Source organism: Haliotis rubra, unplaced genomic scaffold (genome assembly GCF_003918875.1).
Source record: "Haliotis rubra isolate DU_JTF1 unplaced genomic scaffold, ASM391887v1 Scf143, whole genome shotgun sequence".
In the NCBI taxonomy this organism is placed as follows: domain Eukaryota; kingdom Metazoa; phylum Mollusca; class Gastropoda; order Lepetellida; family Haliotidae; genus Haliotis; species Haliotis rubra.
Genome location: NW_025765370.1, coordinates 626253 through 645851, shown reverse-complemented (window position 1 = coordinate 645851; position 19599 = coordinate 626253). Strand labels below are relative to the sequence as shown.

At 40.2% G+C, this 19599-nt stretch overlaps 1 protein-coding gene across 1 annotated transcript; it reads left to right on the top strand.

Moving 5' to 3' along the window:
* Positions 1-416: 416 nt before the first annotated feature.
* On the top strand, positions 417-19321 carry LOC124269210. Its single transcript, XM_046704227.1, has 3 exons — positions 417-711; positions 16555-17214; positions 18119-19321. The coding sequence occupies exons 1-3, from the start codon at positions 516-518 to the stop codon at positions 18826-18828; spliced, it is 1566 nt and encodes a 521-aa protein (XP_046560183.1). The 5' UTR covers positions 417-515; the 3' UTR covers positions 18829-19321.
* The last annotated feature ends 278 nt before the right edge of the window (positions 19322-19599 follow it).

The following is a 19599-nucleotide window of genomic DNA, read 5'->3' as shown; positions in this document are numbered from 1 at the left end:
ATTTAGAAATTGTTCCACGTGAAACAGAAGACTTTTGAAGAATGACTACAGTTTGCAAACGTTGTCATTACGAAAAGTAATAATGAACGCATTGTATAACAAAAAATATAGCCAATGGAATTATTAAAATAAAGGAAATTGATAAGCGGGTAAAAATCACATTTGTGCAATCAAAATCCATGAAAAATAAGAACTAACGTATAGATATAATTATACCACATTGGCTTTGTTTGATGCTCATGATATCAGTGAGGGGATTGGTAATATTGACATTCCGTCGTCTTATTGGTATAAAGGGTATATTTTTGTTTGCCGTGTAATTCTGTTTTCTGGTAAATTCTCTACTTTTCGTGGGAACCTTGGTGCTCCTCACAGCGCCATGTATAATACGGCGCGTATTGTCTCTGCAAGGAGCTCACTGATGAGAACCCGCTAGCGACAGCATTGTTGCAGTGTGGTTCACGAACGTTGATTGTGTGGACGCTGGTGATTTTGTCGTATTATATCCGCCTTTAATGAAGTTTATTTCGCTTTTTCCTCATCATATATTGACCAAGAAGTCAGTGACGTTGAAATGTAGGAAGATTAAAACGACCAGTGGCAGTGCGTCGATACGACATCTCAGTTCCTCGACGCGATTGTTGAATCGTGTACCGTTAGCCTGCCATCCTCAACAATTTCATGAACAATCTCCTTCTATCTTCAAAATGGGTAAGTTTGGTTACTTTGTACAGTGACTATTTTATTTATCGGGGTCCTTTATTGGCCCCTAGCTCCGGTTCACAAAGTGACAACGACTAAAATTGTAAATCTGTGTCTAAAGTGTTGTTACCTTGACAGGCTCCTGGGCAGCGATCGGGGGTAGACAAATGCACTTTACCGGGCGCGCCTTTTCTGACAGATAACGAATCAGTCTACCTCACAACCCACCCTATGCAATGAAAAGGCGTGTTTGTGAGATGATTCCAAAACATTAAGGTTCGTTAAGGTGCGTTTGGCGAGTAGTGCCCAACCCTAATATGGTCATAATGAGATGTTTAGGGACCGTTCATAATTTATTGTTGCTAGGGGGGTGATGATGATTTTTATGGAGAAACATGTACAATGTGAATGACTCCCACTAAAATTTATGTACAAAATAAGTGGAACCCCCCCCCACACACACACGCATGTCATGTACAAAATCAATTACCCCTCCCCTACCATAATTTCTAAGCATAATTTTAAACATATTTTTATGTACAAAATTGATGACCCCCTAGTTAGTACAAAATTGATGACACCCCCCTTGCTCGCCAGAACAAAATGGGTGCCCCCCCTCCTTTAAAATCATCATCACCCCCTAGCCATAAATTATGGACAGTCCCTTAGCAACGGGTGCCCAACCATACTAGGGGTCATAATAAGCTGTTTAGCAAGTGGTGCCCTAGTCCAGCATATAGCTAGACGACTTTGCACTATACCAAGGTGTGCGCGACGTCTAGCCGGCAAATTCAAGTTCTTTGACGCACTGCACTAGGCAGAGAGGCACAACAGATTTAGGCATAAACAAGGGTAGAAACTCAACCTATCGACTAATACATGTGCATGGATTGATAAAACTTTCTTTCATCTTCAAAACGAAACACTTACCTCCTCTAAAAACGACTCATTTTATTACTTAAATGACCTGAAACATAGAGACCACACCTACTTTCCACCATTTGTGCCATACTGTTATGGTAATTAGCGGTTGAATAAAAGTGGAAGCGCATTAAAACATATTTAGGAACAAATAGAAACTGCTAAAAGTTGGTCCCCTTCCTCAGCCTTCAGGCGTCATGTAATCCGCGGTCCGTTTAATCGATTTTTTTTGGATACAACTGCTAATTACCGCAAAATTTGACAAATGGTGGAATATTAGTGAGAGTCTTTATATTTCAGGTCATTAATAATAAAGTGAGTCGATTACAAATTTAGTAATGCATGCACATGTTGTTTTAGTAATGCATGCATGCATAATCGATAGGTTGAGTCTTCATTCTTGTTTTTGCCTAAAACTGTTCCGCTCAAATATCTTGCGGAAAGGTGCGTCACAGAAAATGCACTCGCCGTATAAACTCTATGTAGGCCTTGGCTGGATTAGAGTTTTATTCATATGAACTAGTGGTGCCCAACCCTACTAAGGGTCATAATGAGCTGTTTAGCAGGTGGTGCCCAACCCTACTAAGGGTCATAATGAGCTGTTTAGCAGGTGGTGCCCAACCCTACTAAGGGTCATAATGAGCTGTTTAGCAGGTGGTGCCCAACCCTACTAAGGGTCATAATGAGCTGTTTAGCAGGTGGTGCCTTAACCCTACTAAAGGGTCATAATGAGCTGTTTAACAGGTGGTGCCCAACCCTACTAAGGGTCATAATGAGCTGTTTAGCAAGTGGTGCCCAACCCTACTAAGGGTCATAATGAGCTGTTTAGCAAGTGGTGCCCAACCCTACTAAGGGTCATAATGAGCTGTTTAGCAAGTGGTGCCCAACCTGAATAAGGGTCATAATGAGCTGTTTAGCAAGTGGTGCCCAACGCTACTAGGGTCACAATGAGCTGTTTAGCAAGTGGTGCCCAACCCTACTAGGGTCATAATGAGCTGTTTAGCAAGTGGTGCCCAACCCTACTAAGGGTCATAATGAGCTTTGTTTTGCTACTATGGATCATAATGGGCTGGGTGCTTAGCAAGTGGTGCCCAACCCTACTAAGGGTCATAATGAACTGTTTAGCAATGGTGCCCAACCCTACTAAAGGGTCATAATGAGCTGTTTAAGCAGGTGGTGCCCAACCCTACTAAAGGTCATAATGAGCTGTTTAGCAAGTGGTGCCCAACCCTACTAAGGGTCATAATGAGCTGTTTAGCAAGTGGTGCCCAACCCTACTAAGGGTCATAATGAGCTGTTTAGCAAGTGGTGCCCAACCCTACTAAGGGTCACAATGAGCTGTTTAGCAAGTGGTGCCCAACCCTACTAGGGTCATAATGAGCTGTTTAGCAAGTGGTGCCCAACCCTACTAAGGGTCATAATGAGCTGTTTAGCAAGTGGTGCCCAACCCTACTAAGGGTCATAATGAGCTGTTTAGCAAGTGGTGCCCAACCCTACTAAGGGTCATAATGAGCTGTTTAGCAAGTGGTGCCCAACCCTACTAAGGGTCATAATGAGCTGTTTAGCAGGTGGTGCCCAACCCTACTAAATGGGTCATCAATGAGCTCATAACTTCCTAATGAGCTGGTGCCCAACCCTACTAAGGGTTTGGGCCGTTTAGTAAGTGGTGCCCAAGCTACTAGGGTCGTATGAGCTGTTCAGTGGTACTTCACCCTACACTTCATAGTCATTTTCAATGTTTAAGAAGTGGTAATCAAACTACTAACTCATAAGTATGACCTTGCTCTAGTGTTTCCTACTAAGTTGTCTTTGAACTGTTTAACAAGTGAGTGCCCAACCAGGCGACATGCGTTCATAGGTTGTTTAATAAATGTCACAATGAGCTCATAGAGTATTGTTCACATTCTCTTCACTGTTACACTAACTGGTGGTGCCCAACCCAGCCTACTCATGCTTAACAAAGATGGCAGACCCTACCCTACTAAGGTCTTTTTAGGCTTTTCAGTTTGTTTTAACTAATTCAGAATAGAATGTTCAAAGAGGTTGCCCTTCCTATTAGGGTTATAGTGGGCTGTTTGTGGTGGTGCCCAACCTACTAACTTTAAGTAATACTGTTTTTAAGTGGTAGCCCAACAGAATAAGGGTCAATGAGCTGTTTAGCAAGTGGTGCCCAACCCTACTAAGGGTCATAATGAACTGTTTAGCAAGTGGTGCCTAACCCTACTAAGGGTCATAATGAGCTGTTTAGCAGGTGGTGCCCAACCCTACTAGGGTCATAATGAACTGTTTAGCAAGTGGTGCCCAACCCTACTAAGGGTCATAATGAGCTGTTTAACAAGTGGTGCCCAACCTACTAAGGGTCATAATGAGCTGTTTAGTGGTGCCCAAAGCTACTAGGGTCACAATGAGCTGTTTAGCAAGTGGTGCCCAACCCTACTATGGGTCAATAATGAGCTGTTTAGCAAGTGGTGCCCAACCCTACTAGGGTCATAATGAGCTGTTTAGCAAGTGGTGCCCAACCCTACTAGGGTCATAATGAGCTGTTTAGCTTAAGTGGTGCCCAACCCTACTAGGGTCATAATGAGCTGTTTAGCAAGTGGTGCCCAACCCTACTAAGAAGTCATAATGAGCTGTTTAGCAAGTGGTGCCCAGTCATAATGAACTGTTTAGCAAGTGGTGCCCAACCCTACTAAGGGTCATAATGAGCTGTTTAACAGGTGGTGCCCAACCCCACTATGGGTCATAATGAGCTGTTTAGCAGGTGGTGCCCAACCTACTAAGGGTCATAATGGAGCTGTTTAGCAGAGTGGTGCCCAACCCTACTAAGGGTCATAATGAGCTGTTTAGCAGTGGTGCCTAACCGAATAAGGGTCATAATGAGCTGTTTAGCAAGTGGTGCCCAACCGCCACTAAGGGTCACAATGAGCTGTTTAGCAAGTGGTGCCCACGACCCTACTAGGGTCATAATGAGCTGTTTAGCAAGTGGTGCCCAACCCTACTAGGGTCATAATGAGCTTTTTAGCAAGTGGTGCCCAACCCTACTAAGGGTCATAATGAGCTGTTTAGCAAGTGGTGCCCAACCCTACTAAGGGTCATAATGAACTGTTTAGCAAGTGGTGCCCAACCCTAATAAGGGTCATGATGAGCTGTTTAGCAAGTGGTGCCCAACCCTACTAAGGGTCATAATGAACTGTTTAGCAAGTGGTGCCCAACCCTACTAAGGGTCATAATGAGCTGTTTAGCAGGTGGTGCCCAACCCTACTAAGGGTCACAATGAGCTGTTTAGCAAGTGGTGCCCAACCCTACTAGGGTCATAATGAGCTGTTTAGGTGGTGCCCAACCCTACTAAGGGTCACAATGACTGCTGTTTAGCATCATAATGAGTGGTGCCCAACCCTACTAGGGTCATAATGAGCTGTTTAGCAAGTGGTGCCCAACCCTACTAAGGGTCAGCAATGAGCTGTTTAGCAAGTGGTGCCCAACCCTACTAAGGGTCCTGTTTAAGAGTGGTGCCCAACCAGAATAAGGGTCATGATGAGCTGTTTAGCAAGTGGTGCCCAACCCTACTAAGGGTCATAATGAACTGTTTAGCAAGTGGTGCCCAACCCTACTAAGGGTCATAAATGGCTGTTTAGCAAGTGGTGCCCAACCCTACTAAAGGTCATAATGAACTGTTTAGCAAGTGGTGCCCCAACCAGAATAAGGGTCATAATGAGCTTCGTTTAGCAGGTAAGTGCCCAATGAGCTGTTTAGCAAGTGGTGCCCAACCCTACTAAGGGTCATAATGAACTGTTTAGCAAGTGGTGCCCAACCCTACTAAGGGTCATAATGAGCTGTTTAGCAAGTGGTGCCCAACCTACTAAGGGTCATAATGAGCTGTTTAGCAAGTGGTGCCAACCCACCATGCCTACTGCCAAAAGGGTCATAATGCAGCTGTTATTACAGCAGTATCACACGTGCGCAGTCCTGGTCAATTACAATTCCAGTAGTTTTTCGCACGGCATTTGACAACAATGAAGGACAGAAAAAGAAAATTCTTCACGGTAAGTAACTTAAAGAGAAATTAAAGATAACATTATGAACCCTATAAAAAAATTGTAACTTGGTTGGGGGATGTCACACGATCTATATAATAGCAAGTTCAAGTTCACAAAAGTCAATAACTGTTTCATTCCCTATCAAAATACTGTGAAAAAACCACTCAACTAGTCACACGCTCAATTATTCAAGGTTATTTTATGATATGAATGTATATTATTCCACAAATGCAGGGTTTCAAAATACTCCATATATTAGTGTGCCATGGCACGGTAAATATTGAAATGGCACGGGTAAAAAATGTTCTCGGTGCCCTTGTGGCACGCCTAATGTTTTAGAGACATAACTCGCCTTTAGTCATTTAATCCCCAAAACAAAACATATACACAAATGACAAACCAGCAAAAACATTTATTGACTTCATCGCCCGGGAAATCACTGGAATTATGATGGATGATGAAAGGAAATCTGGTTGTTTTTCCATTTAGAATGTTGGGAGTACTGATAGTTCGGTTATTGATAGTGTTGGGAATCGGAAACCAAATTCACTATCGATTATCGGAGGACTTGTGGTGAACGATTATCAATTATAATCGAAATATATACATTTTAATGTAATCACCAATTTTATGGGTTTTTTCCCAGGTTTTTTCTAATTAATAGGTTGTTTTTTATAATATAACAGTATAACTAATACTGTCAGGCAATGAAATGCACGCATGCAAGTAAGACACTGGAATTGTAATTAAACAGTAAAAGTGGTTAAAATTTTACAATGCACATAGCTTTACACTGTTGAGTGCATGTTTGTTCATGAATATTCATCACATTAAACGGTTAGTATACTTAATTCAAGGGTGTTATACAAAAAACACAAAATTCTGATTAATCAAAAAAATAATTTTACAATCGATAATCATTTTTAATCCTTCTTTCGATCGATTTTCGATTTTTTACTAGTTATTGAAGTGGAAATTGTGTAAGTTAGATATATTGAACAGGTGAACCTGTCACAAAATTCTTAGCTATTAAAGGGGCTGAGAATGCAGAACAAATGAAGCTTAAGAAAGCCATCTTAAACAGAAGACATATCAGTGATAACAGAAAACAGGTTACATTTGTTGTTTACTAACTATACATTTAGAATACAGTACCACAAACTTTAAAAATATGTCATAATACCCTTTTACGTAATGTAATGTGATTTTGTTTGAAAGCACGTTCTCGAAACAATGCCCTATGACGCCTGCATGGCAACACGGTTGTCTAGCTCCGTGAGTGCGCATAAGCTCCGCTCACTGGTGTTTCACCTCTACGAGATATGTCATTGCATAAGCCCAACGATGTTGAGAGTTTCAAGTAGGTGTATACAGGCGGATGCGCAATATTTTGCAAGCACCAGTTTGACATATTTTTCTTTTTTCACTAATACTCTGATATTTATTTGTATTACGGGGTGCTGAGGTGTTATGTTGTGTGTATTATAGTATTTTGTATTTTTTAAATTTACATATATATTTTTGTCATTCAGTAAATTGTTCCATCACATAGAAAAGTTTTTTATTAGTATTTTATTATCCGAAGCGGTAATAATGCATTACACTGAATACGTCAGTCATGTTTGTGCCAATTCGGTCAATGCATTCTATTTATTAGGATGAATTCAAGGGGTTAGGGTTAGGGTTAGGGACCTAATCCAATATGGTAGGTACATGTCTGGTGTAATACGTGAGTACCATTTGTTGTTTTTCCTGTTGTATTTTAATACTTTTATTCACACAAAAACGGGAAACCCAAAACGTCGAAAGTACACTATGAAATGGTTTAATGTACAAATTTTGGGCTAATGGAAATTGGCCTGGAATTTGCACTCTTTCACACGCAACATTTGTTCAGTAATGATTCGAAGGCTAACTCACCCTCGTGCTGTCACTACACATGCTCATGTCTCCCTTGTTCCTTAGTGCTATCCATATTATCCTTACAGTGTTCCCTACATCACTTTTCTGTCACAAAATCACCGATTTATATAAAAGCGCGTCATTCATGCATGCACCGTGAAATCGTACGCCTGCCGCCTGACGTCAACAACCCTTTTCAGTTTGAGGCATATCGGCTCTTTCCACACCACACGTTATCTTGTAGATTACAGAATGGGACGAGTGTGCCAAATGGCATCAGGTCCATTCGGCAATTGTCCGTAGATTAAAATCACGAGACACCAAGTCTACCCGTAATCTTCGTAATTGTCCGTGACCTATTCCACTCCTTCCGTTCATTTCTGTGACGTCACAGGAATGACTCGATAAATTTGCACATTGTGCAACAGTGTGGACGTAGCTCAGTCGGTTAGCTGTCGAGCTAACAATCCGAAGGTCGCGGGGTCCAGTTAGTTGTGAGAAAACATCTACATGTATTTATACTGCCATGATTCACTTCCGGCGTTATATAAAAACAAGATCGGTGTTAGTGAACGGGCTAGACACTAAGGCTGTAACGATTCACTCGCATATTCGGTGAATCGAACCATAGCCCTTCATGAATTCAATTCGTTATTCGTGGTCACCAGAACCGAATATTAACGAATACTTACAATTTTTTTAAGGGAGCATGTTTTACTTGAACCCTTATGTCCTTTTCCAAAGTGAGATATGCAAGAATGGAACATATTCTTGCATTGCAGTAGTGCAAGTCATGTTAGTTTGCCAAGATTGCACATGGTACTGTCGATTATAACTATTACAAACCAAATTTGAGTGTCATGAGATCACTGGTTATTGCTGTGACAAATCAAAACTGTCAACATGGGCGTTCCATATTGCACATCAATCACTTAACTACAATATTGTATTCGTGAATAATTATTCGTATTCGTAACCCAATATTCATGATACGTATCATATTCGCCACATAGTGTGTTCATTGCAGCCCTACTAGACACATCGGTGAATAGCTAATTAAGTATCATAATTAATTCTGTTTCATTAATTTAACCAACGGGGGAGTAATTTTGTAAATACCGCTTAAATATGGCGATAACTGTTTGGTAGCCAGTAAGGGTCATAATGAGCTGTTCAGAAAGTGGTGCCCAACCCTGAGCAGGGTCGGAAATAACTTTAAAATTGCTAGTGTACTCCAGTACAGTGGCACATGTGAAATCACTTGCCCTGATAAGTTTTCCACTATACCGGCTGTTTTCTTATTGAATTTTTTAAATAAACAACATAATTAACATTGGAAAGTCAAATTGACGCCGGTACAGTGTGATATACGAATTGGCTTGCCCGACAGAAAAAAACACTGGACTCGGACGTCGGGCAATGGGTTATTTCCACCCCTGCCTAAGGGTCATAATGAGCTGTTTAGCAAGTGGTGCCCAACGCTAAGCACCCAAAGGGTGTTTGTCAGGTTGTCCCCATACCCTAAGGTTAGTTAAGGAGCGTTAAGCAAATAGTGTCAAACCCTAAGGGCTGTAATGAGGAGTTTGTCAGATGGTTCCCAAACCCTAAGGATCGTAAGAGGGTTTGTCAGGTTGTTCCAAAAACCCTAAGGTTAGTTAAGGGGCATTTGGCAAGTGATGCCCAACCTTAAAGAACCAATAAACTTTGTTTTTTGTTACTCTTTTAACCATTACATATGAAAGATTTGTGGTTAGTCTTATGCGGAACACCAAATTTATTCTTTAAAAACTTGTGGTTAATTAATACCGAAGCGATTAAAAGTGGCCAAAAATTGAGCCTGCTTCCCTCTCTCAGCCATGCGAAACCACAGACAGGAAACACCAGAGCACTGCAGTGGCGTCATATGAGGAGCGATTTTCAGTTAGTTGTATAGAAAGTGTGTAGCGCTCATCATTTGATGATTTCGACATCAACGGCGACATGCCGAATCGTTGCTTTTGTCGATCAATTGCTCCTTGGGGTGAGGCGATGGTGTCACCATGCACAGATTTCCACAGGACCCGCGCAGTTAGTGCTAAATGGGTTATGTTTGTGAGTCGCGAAAGGCGGCGTTGTGGAAGCCTGAAACCATATCTTACTTGTGTTCAGATCGCTTCCACGCGAAGTTAAAGAATCAAAACTACTTCCTAGTTGTAGTAAAATATGTATGGGATTGATGACCATAAAGATTTTCCATGACACAACTTGTGACATAGCGATTTCTTCCTCGAAGTGAGGTTGTGGTCGAAGTAACAATAATATTGTAAGTAGTATTATATTGACACCCACCTCGCTGCCAGGAGAGAAATTGTTATGTTATAAGCTATGTCATGCAAAATCCTGTTGGCCATCAATAAAATACATATTTTACTACCAGTAGAAAGTAGTTTTGATTTTGTAACTTTCGGTGAAAACAAACCTAAATAGCATTTATCCTCAGACTGGCTGGATGTTCCCAACAGGGCCGCCATTTTGAAAATCGTAAAGTCTGTTAGAATTAATGAGATTATAGTTTGTTTTCATCAAGTTAGAAAATCAAAACTACTTTCTTCTCAGTGAGTTAAATATGTATTGGAATCATAACCAAAGCGGATTTTGCATGACACAACTCATAACATAACGATTTCTTCCACGGAAGCGAGGTGGGGGTCGAAGTCACAATACTGCTGCGCGATAAATTTCTTGCTACATTCACATGGTTAATGTCCACTCACCAGTTTGTAGATACTAGTCAATGTGCGTCTTTATATTTGGTCTTATAATCCTAATTAGTTAATTATCATACTTGTATGCATTTTGAAACTAAATAAAAGCAGGCGATCTGCTGATACGTACGTATAGTGAATTTATAACAGAACTGTAATATCTAGACATTTTATAGTTTGCCAATGTGAATCATAATTCGCACACACACCCTAGTGTATGTTGTCTGTCTCATTACACTTCACGGCGCGAAAACAATGATTCTGTTGAATGCTACGACAAATGAATAAAAACAACATGCAAATATTAAAATTAAAACAGATTAAAGTTATAGGAACAATATCAGGCCATTACCTTGTTCGAGGAATGTATCCATCAATATTCACAAAACTGTTCCAAATGATGTGTCTTTTAACAGTTTGATATACGAAAAAGTGATAAATCTTTTCAGGTATTGGTGTATAGTCTCATTGGTCACCCAAGATAGCACACCTGGCAACTAATTGCATAATGTCCGCCTTTCTTTAAAAACAGTAAATTAGTTAGCCAATAATGGGCAATCAATCAATGTATTGCCGGTTAATCCTTTGAAAGAAGGACGTTGTTTTTACGCAGACACTGACACGACAGAGTGTATTCAGTATAGATTAGTAAATCTACATACATAAACACTACCTTTTGACAATTCCACTGTATAAGATAAAAGTAATTAGTCAATCAGCGTGTTATCGGTTAATCCTTTGATCGATGTCTATAATGTTGAATATTTACTCCAGACACAAGAAATGCCAAATGGGAACCTTTGTCGGGTAATCTAAGGGTGTAACCACTAATTATACCTGTTATAAATTCATTAACTGACCATCAAGTGAATGATGACAAATAACATGTGTAGGTTTATACCACCTAACACGGGTTACAACAAGGGAGTATTAATTGCTGTATTGCATGTGAAAACTTATGGGCCGACACTGTTTTGAGAATACAAACAGACTTTTACATGACATGATTAAATATCGAGGTAAAAAAACACAGAAATGGGATCAATTTGGATCAGTCATTATACAAATAGGGCCTAACGACACCAATCCATTTTCACAGAATCGTCTATGAAAACAAGTTGTAACTCGGAAACTAGGCAAAGCAGGAGACAAAATTAAATGACAGTAGATCGTGCACTGTTGTCAAAAAGGTCATTTAAGTCAATTAAAGGTCGAAATGAGTAGTTTTAATGACGGGGTTTCATTTATAACGATGCCAGTTAGTGATTTATGTATTTGTACCCCCTAGGGTTTATGTGACCTTTAAGGGTCATCATGAAGTGTTGAGCAAGTGGTTCCCAATCCTAAGGATCGAGAAGATTTTTTGTCAGATGGTTCCAAAACCCTAAGGTTTGTTAAGGGATGTTTAGCAAAGAATGGCAAAGCCTAAGGGTCTTAATGAGCTGTTTAGCAAGTTGTGCCCAACTGTAAGGGTCGTAATGAGCTGTTTAGCAAGTTGTGCCTCAACGGTAAGGGTCATAATGAGCTGTTTAGCAAGTGGTGCCCAACTGTAAGGGTCATAATGAGCTGTTTAGCAAGTGGTGCCCAACTGTAAGGGTCGTAATGAGCTGTTTAGCAAGTTGTGCCCAAACTGTAAGGATCAAAATGGCAGCTATATCAAATCAGAGGACACCAGAAATTGGCTACACACATTATCCAGGGAGGGTATCGAATCAGAATCTTTGGTGTGACTAGATAACGCTGTAACCACAAGGCTTACCCTCCAGCTAGTCAGCAACAGAACTGGGATGACATTCAGTAGTTGTAAGTCACAAGCAGATGGATCTGTGGTAATATTTCTAAATAAATAAATAAAACACCACTCTCAAATAACAGAACAATAAATATCTAATGCCACTCACAGAAGTTAAATATCTCAAGATGGATTATTGACAAGCAGGATACATTAACAATATATAATTCATATATCAATCAGCAAACATGATTGTGGAATGAATAACTGTTTATCTGATGCTGCGTAGTGCAAAATTTTTATTCCAGTGCATTTGCTGAACTGGTGATCTGGCTCACTGACCCACTGATCATAATGCTATTATGATAAGGGTCTTGGGTCCAAGTGATGGTTCCGGTGAAACCCCTTATCTAACTGACGTGCTGGTCTGCTTGGGGGAATTAACTCAGCAAAGAGTCCGAAGTCACAAGAAGCTAATCACAATTTTATTACAAGAACGGAAAAACATGGGGTGGCCACAGAGAGTCGGTACAACCCTCTGGGCTGAGGGCTAGAGCTGACCTGTGTTAGGAGTCTAAACCCTACTGCTGGACAAATGCAGTTAGAGACATTTTATCTACAATTAAAACAATAAAGAGATTACGATTGGTTCACTGATACAAAAAATGGGTGTAACCTACATTAGCCTATCAAATACAGAATATACAAAATGGGGTGTGACCTACTAATGACATGACCAGGCAGGGGAAGTACTCTTAATCCTGTTAATCCTATTTTAACTGGCACTAATCTCGATGGCACTTTTACTGGATGCTTGGATGCTTACCCTGGGCTAGATCTTAACGAGCCTAATCTGATGTGTCAATTATAGGTGCTTGGATTACAATAGATGCGTTTACTCTGGGCCATGTCTTTATGACCCTTAATTGGTGTTTGCTTAAAGTTTTGTAATATAGATGATGACATGTTTACTTTATGAAAGCAGTTCATTTAATCGTCTGGTCATAACTCTGAATTACTGAAAGGGTTGCTAACAGCTTGAGTCCTTGATACCTTAGGCTAGGATTTTATCTTGAACATCTGTGAAATTGTGCAGCCATAATTTATACCTTTTTCAATAGTATGTCTGTGAGATGAGTTTTACAACTTTTGACTGGAGTCTTTCTCTAAGCTATTACTAATATTCTGTATTTATATTTTTCTAATATCTGAATCCTAATATATTGCTTGTAGTGGTAATAATGAATAATGAATTTTGTATGAATTATTATTCCATGATAGATATATTCATGAAGAGTATTTTGCCATTGCGGGGGAAATTGATGACCTTGTCTTCTTGTTTTCCCTAAATTGCCCATCAAGGTATCTTTGTTTACAATCCTGCATAAATCCTTGAATTTTTTAACTTTGCTGCTCATGCCAGGGATTTTGCTCATGCACCCAGTAGAGCATACCATTTTCCAGGTGAGATAGGTATTTTATGTCTATATTTAAATATTTCTACTATTGTCCGTACTATTTTTTGCAGAAAGGCCAGACCAATTTTATGTCTTTGTTTTGGGGATTATTGTCCTCAGAAAACCTAAAGGCAGGAGGGAAAAAAAATAAAAATAAAATCTCCAGTCAAAGTAATATTCTTTCTAAATACTCAAAGTACTTTACTTTTGGAAATTTATGAAGTGTATATGGGGCAAAAAACAATCTAAAAAAATTCTTATAAGTTTACATTTTTGGCCCATATGAACATTAGGATTTTATTTTTTGAGCGGAAAAAATTGTTAAATTTTTTTTTTCTTATTCTTGAAAAAAATATGACAGGCGGATCCGTAAAACAAGAAGTAAAATTGGTCTGGCCAAAGTATTTAATAGCAATGCTGACAGCTAAAATGAATTGTATGTATAGTTGTTTTTGCCATGTTAACGTTGTCAACTTATACCGTGATAATACTGATGGTCATAATGCAGTATATCAATCCAGCAATGACTGATAAGAATAACAATCCAGGGTTCGTTGATAAGAGTGTTCAGTATTCTGCCACTTCACTCTCACAGTAATTTATTGATGACAAATGGTCTTTTAAGCAATATGAATAAGATAAGCTTTCAGATACTATTGTTTTTTTCCCCCCCAGCAGCAACGGACATTGGTCATTCTGAAAGTGAAAGACGACACGATGGCAGCAGGCTTGATTGAATAAACAATTACATTGATAAATGTGTTAGTAGTTCGTACATAGCTCCTAAAAAAAAGTAAAACTAAAAATATCTGACCTACCTACCCTAAATTTTAAAGCAGTGTAATCGGAACCACAACAAAAAATTTATTTGGCCTTATATGGATGTATTTATGTAGATGTGTGAGGCTTTTATGCATTATGACTCAACAATCATGTAAAACACTTCCAAAATGATTTGATGTGAGTCATCGCTGATGCAATATGTTTTCAAATAAGTGTACCTTGAGGTTGAAACTTAAGTTTAGTGTTATTCCAGTGAGTGTAACTGCAGGCTGAGTTACTTAATACAGTTACAGAGTCTGTCCCAGTTTAAACTTGTACCATCAATGCAAAAAGTTTAAGAATGAAACATAAAATCACAATTTTTTGAGTGGGGTGAGGTGAAATTGGGTTTTACGTCGTGCTTGAGAATATTTCGCTCATATGACGACGTGCATGCATATGGGTATGTACGGCTGTTTGTACTAGCCCAGACTTAAGCTGGTTTTATAGTGCTAGCCCACTGAGATACCATGCCGCAGTGAAGCATGAATACCCCACTCAGACACATTATACTGACTCCGAGCTGACCAGTCCTTGTTGTACCCATTAATGCCGAGCGTCGGGCAGGGACCAACAAGTTCCATATTTTAATGTCTTTTTGGTATGACGCAGTCGGGGATCGAACCCGCGACCTTCCGCTCTCTGAGCGGACGCTCTAACCACTACACCACAGAGGCGGTCATTCTTTGAGTGGCATTGTAGAAGTTGGATAGTACAATATTGAACAAACTTTAAGGATAACCACTTTTTTTATTTCGTGAGTGAGATGTTTGGATACATATTCTTGCATCGTTGTCCAGCAGGAAATCTCACAAATTTAGAAAATGACTCAAAACCATTTTCTTTTGTTAGTCACTGTGACTCTGTCAAAGTCTCTTCAAATCACGTGTCTGGGATCGAACCCGCGACCTTCCGCTCTTCGGGCGGACGCTCTAACCACTACACCACGGAAGCTGTCCAGACTCGATTATTTACATACCACTGCTATATAGCTGGAATATTGCTGAGTCAGTGCAGAGTTGAACAACAAACCTCCAATCCTTACTGATTTATGCCTAGGTGTTATATGCCTATGTGATCAACTTGTCGTACCTAATTACATTATGGAAATGTTCAGTGTTGTATCAAATCTGTCAGTATGAATCATGTGCATTAATAATTAATGGTGTACAGTCTGTAAATAATTGAGTCTGGACCAGTGATGAACAGCATGAGCATCTATCTGCACTATCGTGAGTGCGATGTTTCGATACATTGTCTTGCATCGTTGTCCAGCAGGAAATCTCACAAATTTAAAAAATGACTCAAAACCATTTTCTGTTAGTCATTGTGACTGTCACAGTCTCTTCAAATCATGTGTGTGTATTTTATATGTGACTGTCAGTCTTAAAACCACAGTCATGCTTCAATAATTGAACATAATTGCTTGACTTTCGTTACTTAAATTAATGTTTCAAGTCACTCTCAGCATGTTTTATTGGCAGAAAGTCACGAAAGGTCAAATATGAATTGAGCTGACACATGTTTCGAAAGTCGTTCTAATTGTGCCAGAGATGATTGTCTGCAGTTGACCCTGGTATCTGGATCACTAACCACATCTTAGCGATACACAGAATATTTTCTGTAGCACACCTGACAGTAACATGGAAAAGTAGAAAAATGGAGATTGGATGGTCATTCTCACTGATTTGGTTGACACATGTATCCCAACTGCATAGATCGATGCTCATGATGTTGATCACTGGATTGTCTGGTCCGACTCAATGATTTACAGACGACCTCCGTATAGCTTGAATATTGCTGAGTGGTGTGTTTAACAACAACCAAGACAAACAATAACCTGTGTGTCAGGTTTGAAGTTATACAAAATCACACAGAGTGGGTTGCCATAAGTTTTGAAAAAGACCCCCTGTAAGTTTGCTGAAGGGAGGGACTTTGTCCCCACTTGTTCTGTTACATGGCAGAACACTTCCCTGTTTGTTAGTTTCACACAGGCACAGGGGCTTGTAACACAAAAACTAACATCAAGGTATAAATTGTCACTACCAGGATCTTAGCACTATGTGAAAGGTTTATGTACAGGCTAGTGATAAGTCCCCGTCGGTGACAATATACATCTTGATGTCATTTTTGGGCATTGCAAGCCGCTGTGTACACAAAGCCCTAATTAGAAATGTCTTGAATTCAGAAGGAAAGCATTACTCTTCTTTGACATGATCACAATGTGCTCCTTGCAGACTCCATGGCTCCATCTGTAGGGAACAGGGCGCTGCCACCAATGAAGCACTTCTACCGCAAAGTGCTCCCGCCATCCTGTATCTCATTCTCATCCGAGGATGGCAAGAAGTTCTTCAAGGCAGCCATTTTGGAAGGAAATATGGAATGTTACTTCAAGCTTGCTGCACAGTTTCGAACTCAAGATGAGCCTGCGTTTTGTGGACTGTCTACAATGGTGATGGTCTTGAATGCCCTTGACATTGACCCGGGTCGCATTTGGAAAGGGGTATGGCGATGGTATCATGAGAACATGCTCGACTGCTGTGTGCCCTTGGAAATTGTGCAACAGCGAGGTATCAATTTTGACCAGTTTCTGTGTGTGGCCAGTTGTAATTCTCTCAATGTTGAAGCTACAAGAATGAATGAGGGTGTAATGTCTGTTGAGGAATTCCGAGAATTGATCAGAAACTACACAAAGAGAGATGATGCATTTGTTGTGCTGTCCTATTCTCGCCCAGCCCTTGGCCAGTCCGGAGAAGGTCATTTCTCTCCAGTAGGAGGCTATCACCCTGGAAACGACCTTGTGTTGATTCTGGACACAGCGAGGTTCAAGTATCCTCCACACTGGGTGCCCCTGGAACTCATCTACGAAGCAATGAAAGAGATCGATCTGGATACAGGTGATTATTAGGGCTGAGACGAATGCATCGCGATACATTGAAGTTTGATACAGCTATCATATCGTGGACTGGTGTATCGATACAAAACGATACACAACTTTTTTTTCAAAACAGTATTATCTTGTAAATGTTACAGTACTTATTTAGAGCAAAATACACAAGTATGATGGAGTTACTTGTTTGTTTATTACAATAGTGTTATTGTTAAACACAAATACCTTGAAATAAGTCATTTTAAATCTTGATACCGTGTCATTTTTTTCAAGGTGTATATATCGTGATATGTATCGTATCGCAGGTAAAATATCGCGATATGTATCGTATTGTGACATTAGTATCGTCCTAGCCCTAGTGATTATTGCTAGTAGCATGTTCCGCATATATACAGGGACTTTAGACACTAAACATACATACATTTAATCTGAACACAAGTAATCTGTTAATCCACGAGATGAGAATAAATTGTCATTCTACAGGGGGCGGTGGGGTAGCCTAGTGGTTAAAGCATTGGCTCGTCACGCTGAAGACCCGGGTTCCAATCCCAACATGGGTACATTGTGTGAAGCCCATTTCTGGTGTCCCCTGCCGTGATGTTGCTGGAATATTGCTAAAAGCGGCGTAAAACTAAACTCAGTCAGTGTCATTCTACAGGGATTGTAATTTGTGCTTTAATTTTCAGTCACTGGTTTGACTTTCCATGAAGATCTGGGTTAGAATTGGTCTTCAGTGACCCATGCTTGTCATAAGAAGTAAAGGGATCGGGTCAGGTGGTCAGTGGGCTTGGCTGACACATACCATGGACACATACACTGGAAGTGTAATGATAAATTAAGGTTTTGATTAATCACAATTTGTCCATGTTTTTCTCGAATTGATTTGCTTATCACAATGTTACATTTTTCAGGGAAGCCCCGCGGTTTGATGGTGATGTCGAGCAGGAAAGAAAGTCATCCTCTTTTGTTGTTCCGCCTGTCGAACAACATGAGTCTGACTGCTCGGAGTCTCTTTCATCCAGCTCTCCCAGAGTTTATGCTGAAATGGAAGACTCGAACGGACAGAATACCCGAGGAATCATTGTCCAGCGATGCCCTTGCCGAGAGAGCTGCACGGGAAATGATGCAAGCTTTGGCTGAAATTAGAGACAATTTAACTATAATGACCACCCAGCTGGACATCACCTGCCCACAAGACGTTGCTGAAGAGCATGAGTGTCTCATACAACACCTTATCTTAGCTCTCCAACAGACTGTCATATTTGAAAAAGTGTCAGATGTTTTCAAATCTCTTCCTGAGGACACCAAGGACACAATGGAGAACTTGTTTGAACCTTCGTGGCCTAGTTGTAATGGGAAATGTCAGCCTTTTAACAAACTAAAATGTGAACACTTTATTGCATTTTTCATTCTCAGTTGGCCGTACAAGGCAGGGGCTTCAGGGGAGACAACTCTTGCACATCTCTATGACCAAATGTTTGAAGAAGAGCTTGAGAGGATGTCTGTGGATGTTTTAAGAAATGAAGTGAAGTCCTTAAAAGATCAGTTGAATGTTGTCAGGCAGTATTATGAAAACAATCCCAAAGGTCCAGGGCCATGTTGCAAGAAAAGAAAAGTTTGAGAGGCCTTTTCATTCTGAGGGGATAGTTTATTTCATGTACCAAGACACTCAAAGTTTTGACCACAAATAATTTACATACTATTCACAAATTTGCAAAATCAAAAAACTTGCTTCATCACACTACCTGCTTTTGATGTCGTATGGAAATGTATTCACATAAAACCTCAACTTGCCAGGACATGGTCGCGTCAGGATAAACATTTACATTTTCTGGCAGTGAATAGAACATGTGCCCAAAGAACAAAGGATCATTTTTCACCCCCTGTCTCATCTTAACTACAAATGTTAAACTAATATATGATGGTGCTTGTTGTTGTCCAGTCCAGCTGTAGGAATTAAGTGAGTGAGTTTAGTTTTCGGGTTGACAAGCGAATGATTTTACCACGAGGTTACACCCCTGCCCCTCAGGTGTGAGTAGAGCTGGTGAGGTAGCCTTGTGGTTGAAGCGTTCGCTCGCTCATCACGCCGAAGACCGGGTTCGATTCCCGGATGGGTACAATGTGTGAAGCCCATTTCTGGTGTCCTCCGCCGTGATATTGCTGGAATATTGCTAAAAGTGGCGTAAAACTAAAGTCACTTACTCACTCAGGTGTGAGTAAGATGCAGTGTTTGCCCTTAACCCTGAAAACCTGCAGGCCCTAAGGACCCCAAACCATAAAAAGTTGTGGGTCCTGATCGGAATGTGTAGGCCCTATATCTTAATATAGAAATAATACTCTTAGTTATTGGGGATGAAAAAGCTGTCAGCCATAAGGACCGGCAGAAAACATA